Source organism: Dermacentor albipictus, chromosome 1 (assembly GCF_038994185.2).
Source record: "Dermacentor albipictus isolate Rhodes 1998 colony chromosome 1, USDA_Dalb.pri_finalv2, whole genome shotgun sequence".
Lineage (NCBI taxonomy): Eukaryota > Metazoa > Arthropoda > Arachnida > Ixodida > Ixodidae > Dermacentor > Dermacentor albipictus.
Window position 1 is genome coordinate 342,907,277 of NC_091821.1, and position 19,372 is coordinate 342,926,648.

Below are 19,372 nucleotides of genomic sequence, written 5' to 3' on the forward strand. Positions count from 1 at the left end.
TGGCCGACCCCTCAATCTCCAAAGGTAGCGCCAACCACTTCCCTCCTCCTTCCCTCCACTCTCGCGCTCGGTGCGGCCTCGACAGTGGCGCCGCCTGTGCTGGCCCTGCCGTAGCAGACAAAGGCTTGCACTAGCACTAGCAATCACCATAGCAGACGAGGGCTAACGCACTACCGAAGGAAATCTGCGGAAAAGTTCGTTTGAGCCCGAGTTTTTCAGGCGAGGTTTTGCTTCGTCAGTCGGTAACTGGCCTTAATAATGTCGTGTTGGAATTGCGCGAAAAATAGAGAGAAGGACCATTATTCAAGGCGCAAAGCGCCCGCACGTTGAGAGTCCGTGTTGCTGAAACACGATGCATAAGGGCATGCATGAATGCACGTTGTGCTCAAACACGCCCGTTGTACCTCAGTTTCAGGTTTTGACTGCGTGAAAGTATGTGTACATGGTTTCGCAAGTTGAATTACGTACCTGCAGGACACTTTTGTTCGGCCGGTGCGTGAGAGATTCCAACTGTCTGGGGCCAGCAACGCCTAGCAACAGGGCTGCTTCTGCTCCGAGCCTTTTATAGATGTGTGTAGCTCATGCACGGGTTGTGGCAGCCATGAGCCACGTTTTCACACGTAGACAGTATTATAATCTTAAAAACGTACTAGCACATGAAATATTTATTTATTTATTTATTTTTTATTTATTACAGTGGAAGTGGTTGGAATTTGATAGCAAGAACGAACTTGATGGGAGAACTGGACTGAGGTTCCGAAAGTAATTCCCCCCCCCCACCCCCTTTTAGCAACAGTAACACTTTTGTTGAAGTGCTCATTTTATATATGTACACTACGTGCGTCTGTATTCTATTGCGTTGTAAGCTTTCGCAGCGAGACAGTGTTGCTTTAACTGGTACACTCAAGGCACACAAGACAGAGAAAAAAAAAATTTGATTTTGGGGTTTTACGTGCCAAAGCCACGATCTCATTATAAGGTACGCCGTACTGGTGGACTCCGGATTAGCTTTGATCAGGAGGGGTTCTTTAACGTGCCCCCAATGCACGGGACACCGGCGTCTTTGCATATCGTTCCCATCGAAATGCGGCCGATGCACTCACGATTTGATCCCGCAACCTCCCGCGTTCAATCCGTGTGCATGTACTTCTGTCGCACTGGGCCGGTATGTCGGTCGGAGCGCGCTGGAAAGAAAAAATATACAAAAGCGTGTCGCGTGCTTGCACGTGACACAGATTGGTCAATGGGGGAGCGGAGGAGGCTGGGGCGACAAGAGGCGTGGAGTAGGAAACGCCGGCGAGAGCGGGGTGGCGGAAATATCTAAGAATGGCGCTACTTTAGAAAAAATGAGGGGTTTTAGGCCGACCGACCCATACAGAAACACATATATCACCGACTCGTCTCGAGAGTAGTTCGCCACTTCTCCGCATGATGTCGCAAAAGTGGCACTGCACTCATTACAACGGTTCTCAGCGGCGTATGTCGCATGATACTTGTGGCAGACGGCACGCAATAAATAAAGCACGCAGAGTGAAAAACCGTAGCCGTCATTTCGTTCAGTGATAAAATACAGATCTCTGTTATTGCGCGTTCGTAAGTTGCTAAAATATGGTGAAGCTTCTGCGACAAAAAGGTGAGCAGCATGGTTAGTGGAACCTCATCTCGAATGGCAAACTAGTGGAGTATTTCGGCATTTGCGGTATTTCGGTAATTGGTGGTATTTCTCTTTCAGAGGAGATCAACAAGCACACCTATTTCTTCGCTCTGAACTATAAATCATGGGTCCCTAAAGCAGCATTGTTGCAGTGCCGACAAGGGCAGCAGCCGACACCGGCTGTGGATGAAGGACGCTTTCAGGAATAGTTATTCAAGCGCGATTTCATCCATGTTGTGGACTAAGAAAATTTTACCAAAGATGCAGTAATATGGTGTTACCGCTCATATCTATAGTACGATGTCCGAGGAGATAAGAGAGAACATTTTTTGGGGGGACTGCGATCGCACAACCTGATTATGACCGCAAACCCTCGGAGAAGCAAGAAGTTGCGAATGAACCTTGCGCGAATTGCGACGTCAAGATTTCTGTGCCGGCGCTTGTGGAACTTGATATCGCGTACGCGTAGCATCATGCTGGGTCACTGGATCAGGAAGTGGGAGGTTTCACGGCTACCGCATTTTCCCTTAGAGATATATTAGTTTCTAAAATCACGCTCTATAAAGCTTCCTTGCGTTTGTGTTTCCGTATACGTTAAACTAAAAGTCTTGAAGGGACGCACAACACAACGCCCCGCAAAGGTGCTCTCGTTTAATGTACGTAAGGCGACAAACGCTATTCTGAAACTGTCCATCTTCTCCAGGCAGGTATGGGTGCTCTGGCTGAATCACAAAAATACGAAACGATGTCTTGGTACCAAGGCGGAAATGTTAGCCAAGTGGACTCACGCTGGCGCGCGTTTTGTAGGTTCAAACCGCCATTATATGTGAGGCGCGGCAAACGCAAGGTGCAAGGGCGCAAGCTTTTACGCGCCGGCAAGCGTACGTGTAATTTGGCCTTTAGAGATGTAAAATTTCATAAGCCTTTTGAGGGGAATGAAAAAGAAAACTGGTTTGTTTCACGTTTCTTTTTTCAGGAACATACAAAAAATTGAAAAAAAAAGTCGATTGCGCACAGAGCTGTAATATACCCGAAACATTTCTTTCTGTTACACTGAAAAGAATATAATTGTTAAATTGTTGCATCACAAAGGTCTCAGCAGAGTTTCCGGTTCCAGAATGTAGGAAAGATTTTACGCTAAGGCATTTATTTCACATCAAAGCGTCAAGACCAACATTTGTATCAATCTGTGTGAGATTCATTTCAGCTTTACGCGTCACGCTTCGCTGTGCAGCGGACGAAGCCTTCCGGAAATTGAGGTTCGAGTACACGTGCACAAGTTTTTGCACGCGATCGTTTAGGAGCCTGTTGCATAGCTTGGTGTTCACATTTTAAAACTCGGACCAGTTTCTTTCACGTGCTGCAGAAGAATGGGGAATCTGCTATACGCGACAGGCGAGTGGGCTCAAGGGTTGGTTGAAGCAAAGTCCTTGCCACCACGTGGGTGGATTCAGGTGCTTCGTAGACCCCCGAACTCCTTCTTTTCACGAAACTTTAGATACGTTGGAAGGAGTCGCAATGCAAGAGAAGAATTGTGCGGTCTGTTCTTTCTTTTTTTTCCCAATTTCATACTGGTTGAAAAAAATTATAAAAGACTTGTTTTTCTCCCCTAAAATTTCAATGGGACTTCAACCGTTTACGTCTCTAGACTCCCACTAGAGAAATATTCGTCGACTCATTGCCATAGCAGCCGTAACGTGGAACAGAGAGGGAGCGAAATTTTTTACAGAAAGAAAGCAGTTGATTTGGCCTCAGATGGTATGCTCTAGTTGGCTAATCTGTAATATTAAATAGAAAAAGGACCTCAAAAGGAATGATGGATGATGGAAGGTGCGAAAAAAAAGAGCCATACGTTTTACGGATCGCTGACGTCACACCAGACGATAACCGGAGCGATTATTCTACAACGGCCACCACATGACGAGGCTCTTTTTGCGAGCACGTGTAATCGGGCGGCTCCTGCGTTGCTAAAGGGCTCCTCACATGATATGATGCACTTTCTCAACATAGAAGGCGTGGCGGCCGAGGCTTCAAAAGGAGCCATTGAAATTGATCCTACTGAGACTGCCGGGCGGACTGCTGTCGAAAATCTGCGTCTGCAAAATGCAAGGCTTGCTCCCTACCCGGGCAGGACCAAACTACAAACAAATTCCGGCGTTTTACGTGCCGACACTATCACCTGATTACAAGGTACGCGGTGCTGGAAAACTCCAGGACGATTTTGACCTGAATGCGAGCACACAAACGCTCTCGCATTTTACCTCATTGAAATTTGGCCACCGTTGCCGGTATCGAATCCTCCACCATGAGCTCAAGAGCGCCACGCCAGAGCCTCTTAACTACTGCTGTGTGGGCCACAAGTGACAGCTTGTGATAGCGATTCATCAGGATGCAAATTTTCGATCAGTATGTTTAGCTTTGCGCTTGTACGTACCGGGTCTTAATTTCATTACAAGGATGACTTGGTGGGCTAGTTCGTAAAGCATGTACAATAGTTAACAGTGCACACAGACGGCGACAGAGAGAGAGCAACAACATGAGACAGCGCTGTGTCCTGTTGTTCCTTCTCTCGCCGTCTGTGTAACTAGTTAAGTTAATTATATCAAGTGTTATTTCGCTCCGCGCGTTGCTTTGTCTGCTGGTGGGGGCTGCTCAGGAATTCTTGATGGAGCCAAGTCACATCAACGCCAACAACTTTTCCTTGTCCTTGGACACATACTGTGATAGCAGATTCAAATATGTTGACGGGCATCATATACTCAAAATATTTGAAGAAAAATATGTTGGACTTAAGGGGAAGGAGGAATACAAACACGAAAAAGAAACAGGAGAGACAGAGCACTGCGCGCACACAGGAGGATGCGCAGCATGGCTATAAACAATCACTGAGGCAGATGCACTTCCATAACACTATTCGTGCGCTGATACATTTTTGCTCCAGCAATGGATGTTGCCATGATCCCAGTACCTCTTACTCGTAAAGTGATGTTACGCCCAACCCGCCGTGGTTGCGCAGTGGCTATGGTGTTAGGCTGCTGAGCACGAGGTCGCGGGATCGAATTCCGGTCACGGCGGCCGCATTTAGATGGGGGCGAAATGCGAAAACACCCGTGTACTTAGATTTAGGTGCACGCTAAAGAACCCCAGGTGGTCAAAATTTCCGGAGTCCTCCACTACGGCATGCCTCATAATCAGAAAGTGGTTTTGGCACGTAAAACCCCAAATATTATTATTATTAACCCCAGGCGGTCAAAATTTCCGTAGTCCTCCACTACGGCGTGCCTCATAATCAGAAAGTGGTTTTGGCACGTAAAACCCCATAATTAAAAAAAAAATGTTACGCCCAGCTTGACGCCATGTTTCCGCAAGATTTCTGGTAGCCACCATACACAGCCTAACACTAGCCATATTCTAAACAAGTCGTTCTCCGCGGACACCCTTTCACTTCAATTTACATTTCAAAGAACCGAAAGCTTGCGTTTGAGCAATGGTGTTTTCGCAGTGCTTCGGAGCAGAGTTGGACATATTGAGAATTGCAGACGCGCGTAATGAACTGGCCCAAACCCATCTCTCATATCTGTATTCTGTCGCTGCAAAAGGTAAATTAAAGCAAAAGCGTAATCCAAAGTGTCTGCAAAACAAGACAGATAAGGGTGACAAGTTTCGTTACGACCTGGATCGTGTTGCCTTTGGTGAGGTGCTCGAGATCTGCTTTCTTTTCGCGGATAGCGTCTTTCCGAGTGGCGAGCATGGCCTGCATAAGGGATCCTATTTTACTCGAAAAAAAAAAGAGAGAATGAAATGAAAAAGGATATGTAGTACCGACAACGTTATGGGTGAAGACTGGTTCACAGTTTACGGTGAAGCAGTCATTTGAAATGCCGTCTGATATGTTAAGTTCAAAGCGGTCTAATCAAGAAAGCCGTACTAACACTGTGACTTTCTTTTGTATTCAGGTGGAGCGGCAGCGGTTGCTTGCGGAGGGCAGGGAGATGCGATGTACATTGAATGAATGAATAAGCCAACTTTACTTCCACTCAGAAGAGTGGACGAGTGTCGAGAGAAAAAGCTCAACAGAGTTTGATGGGCTTCCGAGCTTTAACATGTAATAAGCGGCTTGTCATTTATTATATCTCGTTTATTTATAGCGCTAAATAACGACTCTTAGGTATTCTGTGTTATGCTTTAGGTGGCTTCGCGCTAGTGAGGAGCCTGCTGTAGCTACAGAGATGGAATAGGAAAAGTTGCTACAGGGAGACAATACGATACGCCATAGGGAGAGGTCCTAGTCTATAGAAACCAGATTGGGTTCTTTTGCGGGCAGCGTAAGTGCGAGGGCGTTTTCACAGTCTACTCTCATCGGAACGCGGTCGCGGTGCCGGAACCAGGGAGAATGGCGTAGTGCTTAGCAGCGGAATCAATCAATCAATCAATCAATCAATCAATCAATCAATCAATCAATCAATCAATCAATCAATCAATCAATCAATCAATCAATCAATCAATCAATCAATCAATCAATCAATCAATCAATCAATCAATCAATCCCCCCAAGAAAGATGAAAAGAGAGAAGCGAACTTCGGGAGAGCTCAAGGCAAAAATTGTCATCATCCCATGCAAAAGCAGCACAAAGACATACGAAAGGGAACAAAAAATCGCATACGGTTGTTTTAGAACCAGATATTGAGTTTCCTGTTTCTGAGAAAGCCATACGGGTGTCTTTTGTAGCTTCATGGTATAATTACTAGTGCACAATTTTCTCATTCATGAAATGCCACGGATCTTGCCCATTTCCACACAAAGGATCATCTTCGCGAGAGGGCACACGACGCTTTTTATATGTGTTCCTTGATTCCATGCACTCCAACGTAATGTAATCTGGTTTCTCATAGAGGTGCGTGTGCGGACGTTAAGAATATATTTTGATGAGTAAACTACGAACTGTATAATCACAGTGGCAGAAATAAGCAATGCGATGCGGGGCTAAAATGGTAGTTCTGTCAAAGTCTTGCAGCTTCCTGCAAAAAAAGACAAAAAAGACAAAAAGGAATAGAATAAAAGAAGAAGAATGTAGGAATATTCGCAAGTGGGAATACTTGAAATTGCTTATTCTCACAAGAAAGGATTTTGTCCGGAAGTAAACCTTACAATGCAATGATAATGTGCATGACGCATAATAAGCATAATTTGGGAGGATGTGACGACAGTAATGTTCACATTCAGGCAATCATTTTCTCTATTTTGCGTGTGACTTCGGATTTCATACTGAAGTCTCAGAGATTGGCCGATGAGGATTGGCTCCCTAAGCAGAGCTCAAAGAGAAGTCAATCTCCTGCCAATTACTGATTAAAAAATTTGGAAAACACGCCTTCGTGATGTAAAAAAACGAGCCCTATTGATAGTCGCGTATGAGTTGGATTGGACAACCTGTAGATGGTGGTGGCAGTGGACAGAAACCGCCTTCAGGTACTGTACCTGAAAAGCATGGACACGGAATTGAGGAAGAGCTCAAGAAATTTGGCAGCCAAGTACATGGTAACTGAAAGTGTAAATAGACAACCAGGAGTCATCAAAATGAAAGTGAGAAACAAAGACAGTGAACGAAAAGGATGGAAAGAAAAAAGACCATATAGAGATTTACAAGAATGGTAAGAAAGAAATCAGAAGGAAAAATCCATACAATAACACGAATGTCAGTGTCTTACTATTTGGGGCTCGAGCTGGTTGCCTAAGCACAAAAGATACCGGATCGAATGCTCGCCACAAGATGAAGCATGTCAATGCTGCAGCAAAAATCCTCAAGCCACTGAGCACATCCTAATGGAATGCGAAGGAACTCACCCAGTAAGAGCAGTAGGTAACGTACACGTTCCAGAAGTGCTAGGATATAAAGAACGGATGCATCAACCGATCAGTATTCCAGATAAGCAAGAGACGTTCAGAGCATTGGTGAAAAATAAAAAGCAGAGCAGAGTCCAGATGCCTAATTCGCCTCCTGTGTTCTAAATCTGAACAGAAAATTTATTCCACTTGGTTTTCGTAAATTAGTTCTCTGACAGGCTGGCCAAGCGTCTACGACGAATGGATTTAGTGACACCGCTGAAGCCGCAGTGTTTAAACGAACTTAAATAGGTTTTGTAAATAATAAAGAAACTTCAACTTTGTGATCACAATGTCAACGCTATGATGACCACTCTGCTGTGAAGCGCAATCACAATGTGGAGGCTACCAGTGTGAAGGATACCGTTGGTTTATCATGGTCCCGAAAGCCTATGCTTTTGTACAGCGAGTTTCCGCCACTTATATGTCGCTTTTGAATAGCAAAGCGAGTTCTTGAAGGCCATTTTCCAAACAATTTTTCTAACCTATATGCCGTTAAATTATCGCCAACTGTTCATTAATGTCTCTAAAGAAGTCGCTGATTGCTAAATAGCAAACTTTGCTGTAAACATACGAAAAAGTCACTAAATCTAGCGCCAAAATCGCTAAAATGGCAACACTGATAAAATACCGGTAAATTGTAAAAGCAAATCCGAGTTTGTGTTTTCAAAAATGGTTAGCTTAGACGGCCCCAACAAACACGGGATGATGCAAGTGGTGGTAGATTAAATTGGTTTTGAATAGCTTAGCGATAGCTTTCTCAGCAATTCAGGCTCGCAAGGCACGTCCCGCCGGCGTCTCGCACCGCAGAGTGCAGGGTAACCCTTGGCTGCTTAGTGCGGCCGGCCCCGCGTCATCTGCTACAGCACGTGGAAGCGAGGGCCGAAAGCAGGGGACATGTAACAAAATAAATTGCACCTATTTGAACTCAATTCTGATAGAAAATTTGGCCTCAGCTGTTGTTTTGTTGTATTTGTGCAGTGTGCAGCTGACAGTACCCGCTTTCACAAGTGTGTGTGCGTAGCGATGGGGGGGGGGGGGAGGGGGATAAATGGCTTACTTTTACTTTTCAATTGTGACAGTGGGGGGAGTGGCATAACCCCCCTCCCGAACCGATAGATACACCTATGACAAGCATGGTGTCGCGCACGCACAGGGAAATATAAACACATCTCACTCGATGGCCACGAGCAGTCGCTGTAACAACGCTGACGTGTTGAAGACCGCCGGCAGCGAGAAGCGAACGCTTCGTGCGGCCTCAGTTTGACCGCGAGAACACCTTTCACGACCAGATAAGGGAAAGCAGTCTTGAAAGTTCTGGGAACCTCAGTTGCACTATTGAGGTTCGATTGAACTGTTGACAGAAAAAGTAGCCCGAATCAACGTCTAGATTAGGACTTGAAAGACCACTGCACACTTGCAGAGGTGGGGAAATTTACCAACTGTTACCGAGTGGACTCTGCTCTAGAAATGCAGGTGATGAGTGCGCTGAAGAACCAATGTGGCAGAGACTCCACTTGCAGCTGGTGGAGATGCCACACCCGCATTATCAGGGCTTCAAGCCGAGTGATCTTGGTTGCGACTCTTGGTTGCGAACCAATATATTCCCGAGTTTCAAAAAAAGGGGGGGGGGAATTACCTACTTTGCCCGCCCCCCCACCATTCCTGAGAGTGGCGGGGCAAGTGCTCCTCCCCCCCCCCCCCCCCCCCCGGTAGATACGCCTATGGCGGCAGCTGCAGCCAAAGTGCGCGGAATGGGCAAAAGGCTGGCGAAAGGCAGGGCCGCGTTCGAAGTGGCCTTCGCGGGGGAGGAAAAAACGCAGCGAAAAAGTAGGATGCTGGCTCCGTCACTCCGGAATGTGTAGTAGCTGTGCGACCACAAGACTTTGGAAACGGCTGGTGTTTTCAAGCGCGCAACTGCACTTTCCTTTGCGATGAAATCAATGAACCGAACGGAAAATAACACAAGGAACGGTAGGCGACTACAAGTCGCATACGTCTGCCATTTCACGTCCACTGTACTGTGGGAAAGGAAACATAAGCCAGCGTAGGCGTTTCTTCGATCGGTTTCGCTTGGTTAAGAAATGCTAGCAGCGCATCAAAGAGGCACTGCAAGCTAACTTGCTTTATCCGTTTGTTTAAATGGCTTACTCACTGTTATAGCTCAACTTTACCGATCTCAATATCAACGAGCTGAAATTTCGACTGTTGACTCGTCGTAGTACTGGCGCGCATTATGAAATAAGAAATTCTTGCCGTTCAAGGATGAGGAGGAGGAGGAGGAGGAGAAGAAAGCAGGCAGTTAGGCTAACCAGAAATGCGTCTGGTTGGCTACCCTACTCTGGGGGAGCGCAAACAGGGAATAGAAAGATATGATAGAGAGAGGGAGGGGAGGGGGATGAAAGACGCGGTGAGCTAGCGCACGCACGCGGAGGTCCTGAGCCAGTCAAAGGCGTTCACATAGGCCAGTCGCCCTCAAGAAAGACAGAAGTGCCTTTATAGCTTTGTGGGCCGACGAGCGATGGGGTTAGTCTTCAAACAGCAGCTGCACAGACAACGGTCGACTGTCCAGTCATCGCAACGCGATAGATAATGTTTGTCTTTCCGACTGAAATCGATAACCAGGGCACAATAATTGTTCGATGTTCTCTTCCGCGCCACAGATATCGCATGCACCACTGTCAGTCATTCCAATCAAAGTAGTCTACGCTTTCGTGAAAGCCACTCCCAACAACAGCCGGCGTAGAGGCGATGCCTCACGTCGGTGAAGCCCGTGTGGAGGTCGGAGTTGAAGCGAAGAGTTCAGTTCGCACAACCTGGTGCGCCTTGAAAAACGAGGCAGTTATTTTGCATCCCACAACCGCAATTACGCGCAACTCTTATATGGCCATATGTATAATATATAGACATATCACTTCCCGGTTGCCACTGAGAAACCGCAAAACTGTCGTACTGAGCTTTTATTCCGAAAAGCGGAGTTGTAGCGTTAATCATTCGATCACCGTAGCAATATGTACAGGCACTGTAAAAAAGTTTGTAACTAAAAAATGTAGCCAGCAGCAATAGTCACACACACACACACACACACACACACACACACACACACACACACACACACACACACACACACACACACACACACACACACACACACACACACACACACACACACACACACACACACACACACACACACACACACGCACACACGCACACACACACACACACACACACACACACACACACACACACACACACGCGCGCGCGCACGCACACACACACGCACACACACACACGCACACGCACACGCACGCACACGCACACACACGCACAAACGCACAAACGCACATACGCACACGTACACGCACACAAACACACAAACACCTACACACACAAACACACGCACACACACACACGCGCGCGCACGCACGCACAAGCACGCACACACAAACACACAAACACACGCACACACACGCACGCTCGCACGCTCGCTCGCTCGCTCAGAAGCTCCAGGCTACATTTTCACGTTAAAACAGAACTCATCTCTTAACGACTCAAAAAGTAAACACCACTGGCGCCACAAATGAACTCATTTTGTGCTTTCTCCATGAGTTCAAGCACCTTGCCTTTCAGGTCACCTAAAAGTGGTGGGCCTACATCCCACGACGCCACCGGACTATAACTTCTGCCTTAATTGTCCCCGCAATCGCGACCTGCTTTTGTGAAAACCGGCCTAACATGTATACATAATAGTCGGTAAAGCTGCAGAGCAATGCTCTGAAAAAATAAATTAGGACGGAAAAAGGGAATAAGTAAAACTGCGTCGCGTCTGTTTGATTGTATTTTACGTGCCGCACATGAAATGGGCACGGCGGTCCGCTCCAGCTGTTGATCCCGTGACCGCAAAAACTACATGCGTTGCCGTAGAAGTCTTGTAGTCCTGTTGGAGCTTGATAAATGCATGGTAGTTACCCTCCCAACTGCACGCCCAGTGAGCAAAAATGTGAGTCTATTTTGTTGGTTGAAGTAGAAAATGCCACTTTTTATAGCCTACATTTTTTTTTATTCCGAGACGTCGCCGAAGTTTGAGCTTTAAAATGTGACAAGACCGTGAAGAAGAACTAGTATGTAGAGTAAAGAGGGCGGAGGTTGCGAGGGCTTCAAGAAAACAGCCGTCTCGCATGATACTCCGAAGCGTCTCATGATACGATATGCCTCGAAGAAACGCTTGGAAAATGCATGCAAAGGCTCTTGTGCAATATTGTAAGAGCAGTGTTAGCGAATTCTATTATAGTTTCGAGCTTTCCGTACGGTAGTGCTCGTCTCTTTTGTTTCTTCATTTTTTGTTTACTTTAACTAAACTCGTAATGTTGGTTGCTGAAACTTTGTGCCCGCCTATTTTCTATCACGATGAGACCTCCGCGTCACTGCTATAAAATGTTTTCCGTCATTTGGCGAATGCTCGGAGCAGCAAAGTATTAATTTTGATTCTTTTCCATTGTCTGTCAAGGGAAAGCTTGCCGTTAAGAGAGCGTGAAAATAAATTTCGGTGGTCGCCGCCAAGTTGAATGCTTCTACACTGAAGAAAGTCATTGGAGTTTTTATAACATGGCACCGGCGTCAGCATAAGCCATTAAGCGCAATGCTCGAGAAGAAAGCATCTGCGCACATTGTCTGGGATGGCTCTTGAATGACATGCCTCCAACCCCTCTTTCCCTTTTTCTTGTTTTCTTTCTCTCAGAAGTAGTGAGACATTCTCTATCCAAGAAACTGTTGTTACCAAAGCAGCCGCATTTTGCAATACATTTCCAACAGCTTAATTGTGAGACGTAGTGAGGAATCTGGGACGTGCGCGCAGGAAGAAAATTGAGAGAAGCATGGGAAGGTGGGACCCCCGAAAAAGACAATTTCACTTTGACTAAAACTCGTATCGGTCGGGTTAGGTTTTTCAGTGGTTACGCTGCTTGCGCACAGTCCTCGAGAATTCACTTGTCTTGTGGCGTTACTGTTCCCCAAACCTGTCTCCGCAATGGAGTAAAGCAGGTAGGTGTTTATGAATTATGTATAGACGTGCAATACAGCACATATTCTAAGTGCATATTTGGCTGGAGACGAAATTTCGAGTATGGCTATTGCATCCATTGGCAGATTTGCTGGAATATATAATTATGCTTAACTAACGAAGGTTTCGGCAAGTTTAGGGCATGAACAATGCTTTGCAAATCATATTGACCGCAAAAAAGACGGGGACATAGGAAGAAAACACATAAACAGCACAGGCACCTCTTCCTTTGTCCCCGTCTTTTTTGCGGTCAATATGATTTGCAGTAAATACCAACTAGGCCAAACTGAAGTTCTTCTGAACAATGCTTTGGTTTGGTTAGGAAAATATTTCTCTGTGAAATAAGCGGCCACGAAGCTTTACCATTTAGCCACAGCCTAACACGACAGAGAAGTTAGAAGCGGTGCCCGTAGTCACAAAAAAGCTATAACGCTAAACTTATTTGCAAGAGGAAATTCCAGCCAATCCCGATGCTGGATTATTAGTGAAGGCGGCCGGCCAATGGCAATGCACACTTGCGAACAAAATGCTTTAGGAATTCAGTACCGCCTTCGCGGTCGACGGATAGCAAGTACGTTTCTTTTTTTCTTTCTGCCGCTATAGCGTACATTTAAGATTCGCTTGTGCTAGTTCACTTGGTTAAGATGTTGTTGCTTCCATAGGTGTCATGGTCGAATCCTATTCACATAATCAGAAGAAATACTAATAATATATGTGCTAAAATAGGCGGCATGGTGTGGCCTACTGGAAGCATTTTCGAGCCAGAGTTATATTTACGAGCGTGTGGTGCTCGGTGGGTTCGAGTGCTGAAATGAAGGAAACGCAAGTGGGCCAGAATCAGCGAAATAACTTTTTTTTTCGAGACAACCATCTTCTTTGTAGGCTGACGAGTGATTGAACGTTCCTGCACACAGCCCAGTTTCTTCGGGATGTTCAACCTGAACACATCAGCGCAGGCGAACTCTTGCATCGTGATCGGTTTTGCTTCGCTGTTCATCTGGCACGTTGTTCGCTTTTACCGGAACGTGTCGAGGCACCCTAGAGGTCCCTTTCCATGGCCTATTGTGGGAAACTTGCTTGGTAAGCGATAATCTTCACCATCATCGCACGTGGTAGCATTGAAAAAAAGAATACCGACAGAGTTTCATTCTTTGGTTCAGCTGCAACCGAATGTAGTTAGATAATGACATAAACATGATGACATAGTGATTTAAGCGTATTTAGGCGCACGTTAGAGAACCCCGGGTGGTCTAAATTTTCGGAGTCCCCCACCACGGCGTGCCTCATAATCAGAAAGTGGTTTTGGCATGTCAAACCCCATCATTTTATAGTGATTTAAGCGTATATTTAGTAAACTAGTTTTCTGGTACCTTAAGCAACAGTATTTAGTGCTACAGTTCAAGTAATTTAGCTTTATTAAATATCAAAACCCACATACGCCATTGTCTGTGCGTAAAATACCGTTAATCTGAAATTTCAATGCAAATTGGAAATTGTTATCCTGTGCTGAAAGCTGCCACTTGAAGCTTACAGACGCTGTGTGAGCCATTAGATGGAGCTTCATATTTTGAACTAGTGTATTTTGCTTCCAAAAGCATTTGCTGAGGATATTTGTCTTATTGTGCTCGAGGAACACTATTAAAATTGTTTTGCATTGGTTCTGCGATGTCACGTCGCGCTCTAATACAGATATCGTAATAAGCCGCAATTTTATAGCACCAGTGATTTCTCTAAAGCAAACCAAAGTTTTTCAAGTACGAACTTACGTCACGAGGTCATAGCAGCGCGAACTAAAACATATACACAAAGAACGACACAGACGGAGGCAATCGCTGCCTTGAACTGCGCATTCGCTGGCTGCACAATATGGCCGCGCTCGTGAACACCCGACCTGTTTTCTCGTAATGGCACAGTCCACGTACGCGGATCACAAAGGCGCTCCCGAAACGGTATCCAACCCGTATATGAGCTCGTGTCAATAAACCTTACGGCAGACAGCTGGGCTAGCTGAATTTCTGATAACCGATGCATTTCCAGCGCTTCCGAAGAACGTGACGGACAAGCTGGCTCGTATGTGCGCCAGCCCTAAATGACAACAGGCAAACAGGACCTGTATGCCAAAAAAAAAGGAAAGAAGCACGCCACGCCTATCATTGCATGCACTACAGTGGTTGTATATAGCATCCCATTGTCACCTGGAAAATGGTACGTAGGCTAGACTGGGCGCTGCGTAAACGACAGACTCGGGGAACATCGAGTGCAGATACGCGCAGTAGCGGGATGCGGCAACTTAGCAGACCACTGCAGCAATGCGAGGCGCACCTATGTTTCAACGCATACGTGTTATGGGAAAGTACAAAGATGAAAAATGCACATTGATTCTTGAGGCTTACAAGATAAACAAAGAAATTGTGCGACAAATGTATTAGCACTGCCTCTTTCTCGTTGACAATGAAAGAGTGCGACTGTCTGCGTCAAAACTTGTGTGATACACATCGGTGACGACTGGCTTGACGAATGTGCCACGCTTCAAGGTATTTCGCCTGCTACCGCGTGCCACACGGGTTCCGGCATTTTAAATCAATTGATGACCAGCATCTTCCCTGCCCTGTTTTTTTTTGTTCTCTGACTTTTTCTGGAATCACTGGAAATGTGTTACTCAGCGCGGCAGTAACATTCAGCAGCTGCCCCAACTTCAACCGAGGGAGCTCAGTCGGCCCGCACTCTCTATGTAAATGTGTGTCAGCGGCACCCGTGCACCGCAGGTCAGCGGCAGACCTCAACACTCGCGACACACGTTTAGAACACTCGCCTCCAGAAACCCTGCACCCTCGGGTAACTGATGTACATGTAGATTTCTTCCTATTCTCAAAACATGTTGCGTGACAGAGAAGATAGCAGTGTAGCTAAGTTTGGCAGGGAGTGAAATATTCAAGCAGAGTTGCGCATTGTCTGCGCCTCTCCGAAAGCATGCGTCACAAATTTTTGACCAGCCGCGACCTACCGATCTGCTAAACTCTGCGGTGGCCCATTTGCTGCTGAGGTCTATTGCTGACCTCGAGGTCGCGTTTTCGGTTCCCAAATGCGGTGGCCACATTGAGACGAGGCAGAAAGCGAAAACGCTAGGGGCGTGTGAATGTTCAGAATTTCGAGTGCAGATCAAATGGTCCCTGCTATTCAATGCGTATTCGAATCGGAAATTCAGCGATAGAATTTACCGAACGCTTATTTTTTAGAATATAAAAGGAATAAAAACAATTATTGGAGCCTCCAAGTCGACAGAACGATGCATGTCAGGACTGTTCGGAATTATCCCGCTGCAGGATAGATGCGGTAGCTCCGCAAGGACACCATTTCCTGTCTGAGTGTAGGGCGCAGACAACTTCTGCTTGGTATTTTCCAGTCATTGAATAAGAACGGCACCCTGTAGGCAACCTATATTCCAATTAGTTTGGCTTTATCATTTGGCCAGTCTCACCATGTTGGGGAACGTTTAAAACAATGTGCGGTGATGTAGTGTGACACTTCTCTCTTTTCATCAAGTACAACTCTAGACGTGTGTACCTTGTGGCGTACCTGTTCCCTTGTTACGTTACTGCTATTTCCATGGTTATTTCGACAATCGAAACCTTATATTTAACAGTTAGAGGTTTCTCAATTCTCTGGACGTGTAATTGTGAACGGTATTACCCGCATGTGCCAATGTATACCTGTAAGCCCGATCTCATTAACTTTCTTACTTTTTTACTGGCTGCGCAAACTTAATATTTCATATTGCTTTAGAAATGAGAACATATTCGATATTATATTCGATATTCGGTTGTCATATATCTCAAATATTTGTATTCCATTCGATTCAGAAGTTTCTCTATGCGAACACCCTTGCGAAAACGCTCGTTTACTGAGCTTAGTATGCACGTTTGTATGAGCATGCTTTTGTACTACGTGTTTGTACTATGTGTGGGCGTGTTCTGTGCGGAAGGCTGGGCTAACTGCGTCTTGAGATAGCCGATAATAATGCAGCCTACGTTCACCTTTGTGTATGCTCATTGAAGAAACACACCGACTAAGGTTGTCAGAATTGATCCCAAGTTCTTCACTATGGCATCTCAGAGGTGGATTTACGGTATGCAGTCGAACCTTAGGTCATTGGTTAGATTCGTTGCCATGGTAACTCTGACAAACGCGGTGCAGTTCAACATAGTACATGTAACGATATTTAGCCCTGCGTAAAAGTGCTTTGCGTTGTCAAACTTGATACGGCAAACTAAAAACAAGCACTATCGATTAAAAAAAGTATTGGTTTCCGCTTTACGTCTAAGATTTGTGAATAAACACATGTCTTTGCGAAAATAATGTACACCCGTGAGCAACAGGAGAAGAAACACCCAACTTTTCTTCAAGGAATGATTGCTCGTTGTTGAGAGTGGCATGTGGATACATAGTGTGTGACGGTCCTGCTTTATATGTATTGCCGTGAAACTAGCTTACCATCTTCGTGTAGCTTCTATGGCCTCTCCAAATGGATGGTTCGTCCATTCATCAATCTTATATGGATTGGTGGTTCCTGCGATAGCGTATCGGCTGGCGTGGAAACCAATACAAATGGTGAAAAATACAAATATTAACCTATATTTTGTTTTACCGCTTCTTTAATTATCCAGCGGTTGGAGCGAGGAAACACTTCAAGGAGAGTATCTTGGCATGGACAGACAAGTACGGCGAAGTATTCACCTTCTGGATGGGCGAAAAGCCTGTCGTTGTCTTGGGCAGCCACGCTATTGTTAAGCAGGCGTTCATAGCGAAGAGAAACTCCTTTGGTGGACGGCCTCCTTGTAATATGGGTGAGTCTCAGCAGGCCTTCTTGTCAGGCTACTTCAGAAGTTATCAGTCAGACATCATGTGCTAAAAGAATTACATAAAAAAAGGATGGACAAGAGGAGTATACGTCTTGCTCGTCTTACGTAGTTCTCTCTGTGTGTCTTTCAGTGCCTAATCTTCGTTTACTAATATAGAATCACGAAACAGCAGTCGACAAGCTTGACTGTTCAAAGGGGAAGTTTATTGGCTACGTAACGTACTTAGAAGTGGCATTCTGTTAAGTTGTGCGACGTTTCATTAACTTTGTGCGATTGTACAGAATCAATTACATTTGAAGCCTGCAGACGATGAAGCCAAGGTAGATATATGGGAAGTTACTTGTCGTTTCATTTGAAGCATAGAAATGATGAGCTGAAGAAAACCGAAAGTGGGCTGAACAACAGCTTGCCGCCGGTGGAAGCTGAACCCACAACCTCCGCATTACGCCTGCATTGCACTACCAATTGGGCTACGGCGACGGCTGTTCCCACATCCACATTCTTCGGTATTTATGTATGTGCACGAAGTCAAACCTGGGGAGCATTTTCCAGCATCACTCATGACCTTCGTGTTGGATGTGGAACGTCCTTTTGACGTGGGATGTTCCACAACAACTGCCAAGACCATGAGTGGCATTGACTAATCTCCTCAGGTTTACTCTTGTTCGCGCGTAATGCCGAGGTTGTAGGTTAGGCTCCCACCAACGGAATACTGTTGTTTCGCGCACTTTCAATTTCCTCCAACTTATCACTTCTACGGTTCAATTAAAGCTACAAATAACTTCCCATATGCTTTCCTTGACTTTGTTGTCTGCTCACTTCAAATGGTTGTGGCTAACGAAAATTGAGCTCCTGGGTTCCCCTACATCCCGTTCGATTACAAAATCATGTAAATTTGTAGCATACACTTTACAAATTGCCTATTCTTGTCAACATTACAACCAAATGCAAACACAATCATTAAACATACAATCATGATTAGCTTATTTTAATTTTCATTGTTAGTCGGTACACTTTCTTTTTTTTGCGCGTGCTTGTTAGTGGTGTTTTGTTATGAACGTACGACTGTCTTCATAAGTTTAGAACTGAAAGACGTGAAAAAAGGTCTATATTATAATGTGAACCATATTTCTTGATGTTTGTACACTATGTCGTGAAAAGGTAGACAAATACCCGGGGCACTACGCCGACCAAAGTAAAATTTAAAAGAGAAGAAGGCGTTTCGGCTCCCACACGGGTGCCTTGTTGACAGGTAAAATAAACACAGGTATTCCAGCAGCTTGTTTAAGTAGTCTTTAACACGTGACGCAGGCAGCGTGCATACACTGACGGCAGATTGCCATCGCTCCTGTTCGGAGTGTGTGGCGTAGTCTGAATCATGAGCTACTCAAGATAAAGGCTTCTAGATAGCCCTTTGTCCCTGGCAAGGACACGTGCCTTCCCTTAGTCGATTGCGTGGCCGCCGAAACGTCTTCTTTTAAATTTTACTTTGGTCGGCGTAGTGCCCCTGGTTTTTGTCTACCTTTTCACCATGTTTCATCCCGGCTAGACGGACTTCCGTCAAACATTGAACTTCATGCACTATGTCCTTCAAACCTCGTTGGCTCATAAATTTCAGATTTTCTTTCGCCTATATATTTAATTGGTTAAGATGCGCAATAAACGGCGTTGATTTGCGACACTCACGAAATGTTTAGCCTCTGTCATTTGAGTACTGCTTTACCCAAGCCACGCGTGCAACTTAGGATAAGTGTTTTCAGTTGAACTCACAAGAAAAGAACAGCGCAAGAGAAAGCAAAGCAAGTGCAGCTTGGAAAGCCACTTTGTGCGCTAGCCTCCAATGCAATATCTATATCTAAATCTCAGGCATATTTGGGAGCCTAAATCATAATGAAAAGTACATTAATGAAAAATCC

General features: G+C 45.5%; 2 protein-coding genes across 2 annotated transcripts in view; one reads left to right on the top strand and one right to left on the bottom strand.

Moving 5' to 3' along the window:
- LOC135897753 (cytochrome P450 1A1-like) overlaps positions 1-19,372 on the top strand; it is a 127,793-nt gene that overhangs the window by 86,711 nt on the left and 21,710 nt on the right. The window contains exons 3-4 of the mRNA XM_070531748.1: positions 13,512-13,677; positions 17,262-17,441. Coding sequence (XP_070387849.1) covers positions 13,512-13,677; positions 17,262-17,441 — 346 coding nt within the window. The remainder of the gene's footprint in view (positions 1-13,511; positions 13,678-17,261; positions 17,442-19,372) is intronic.
- LOC135916011 (steroid 17-alpha-hydroxylase/17,20 lyase-like) overlaps positions 1-19,372 on the bottom strand; it is a 62,027-nt gene that overhangs the window by 33,764 nt on the left and 8,891 nt on the right. The gene's annotated exons all lie outside the window — the stretch shown is intronic.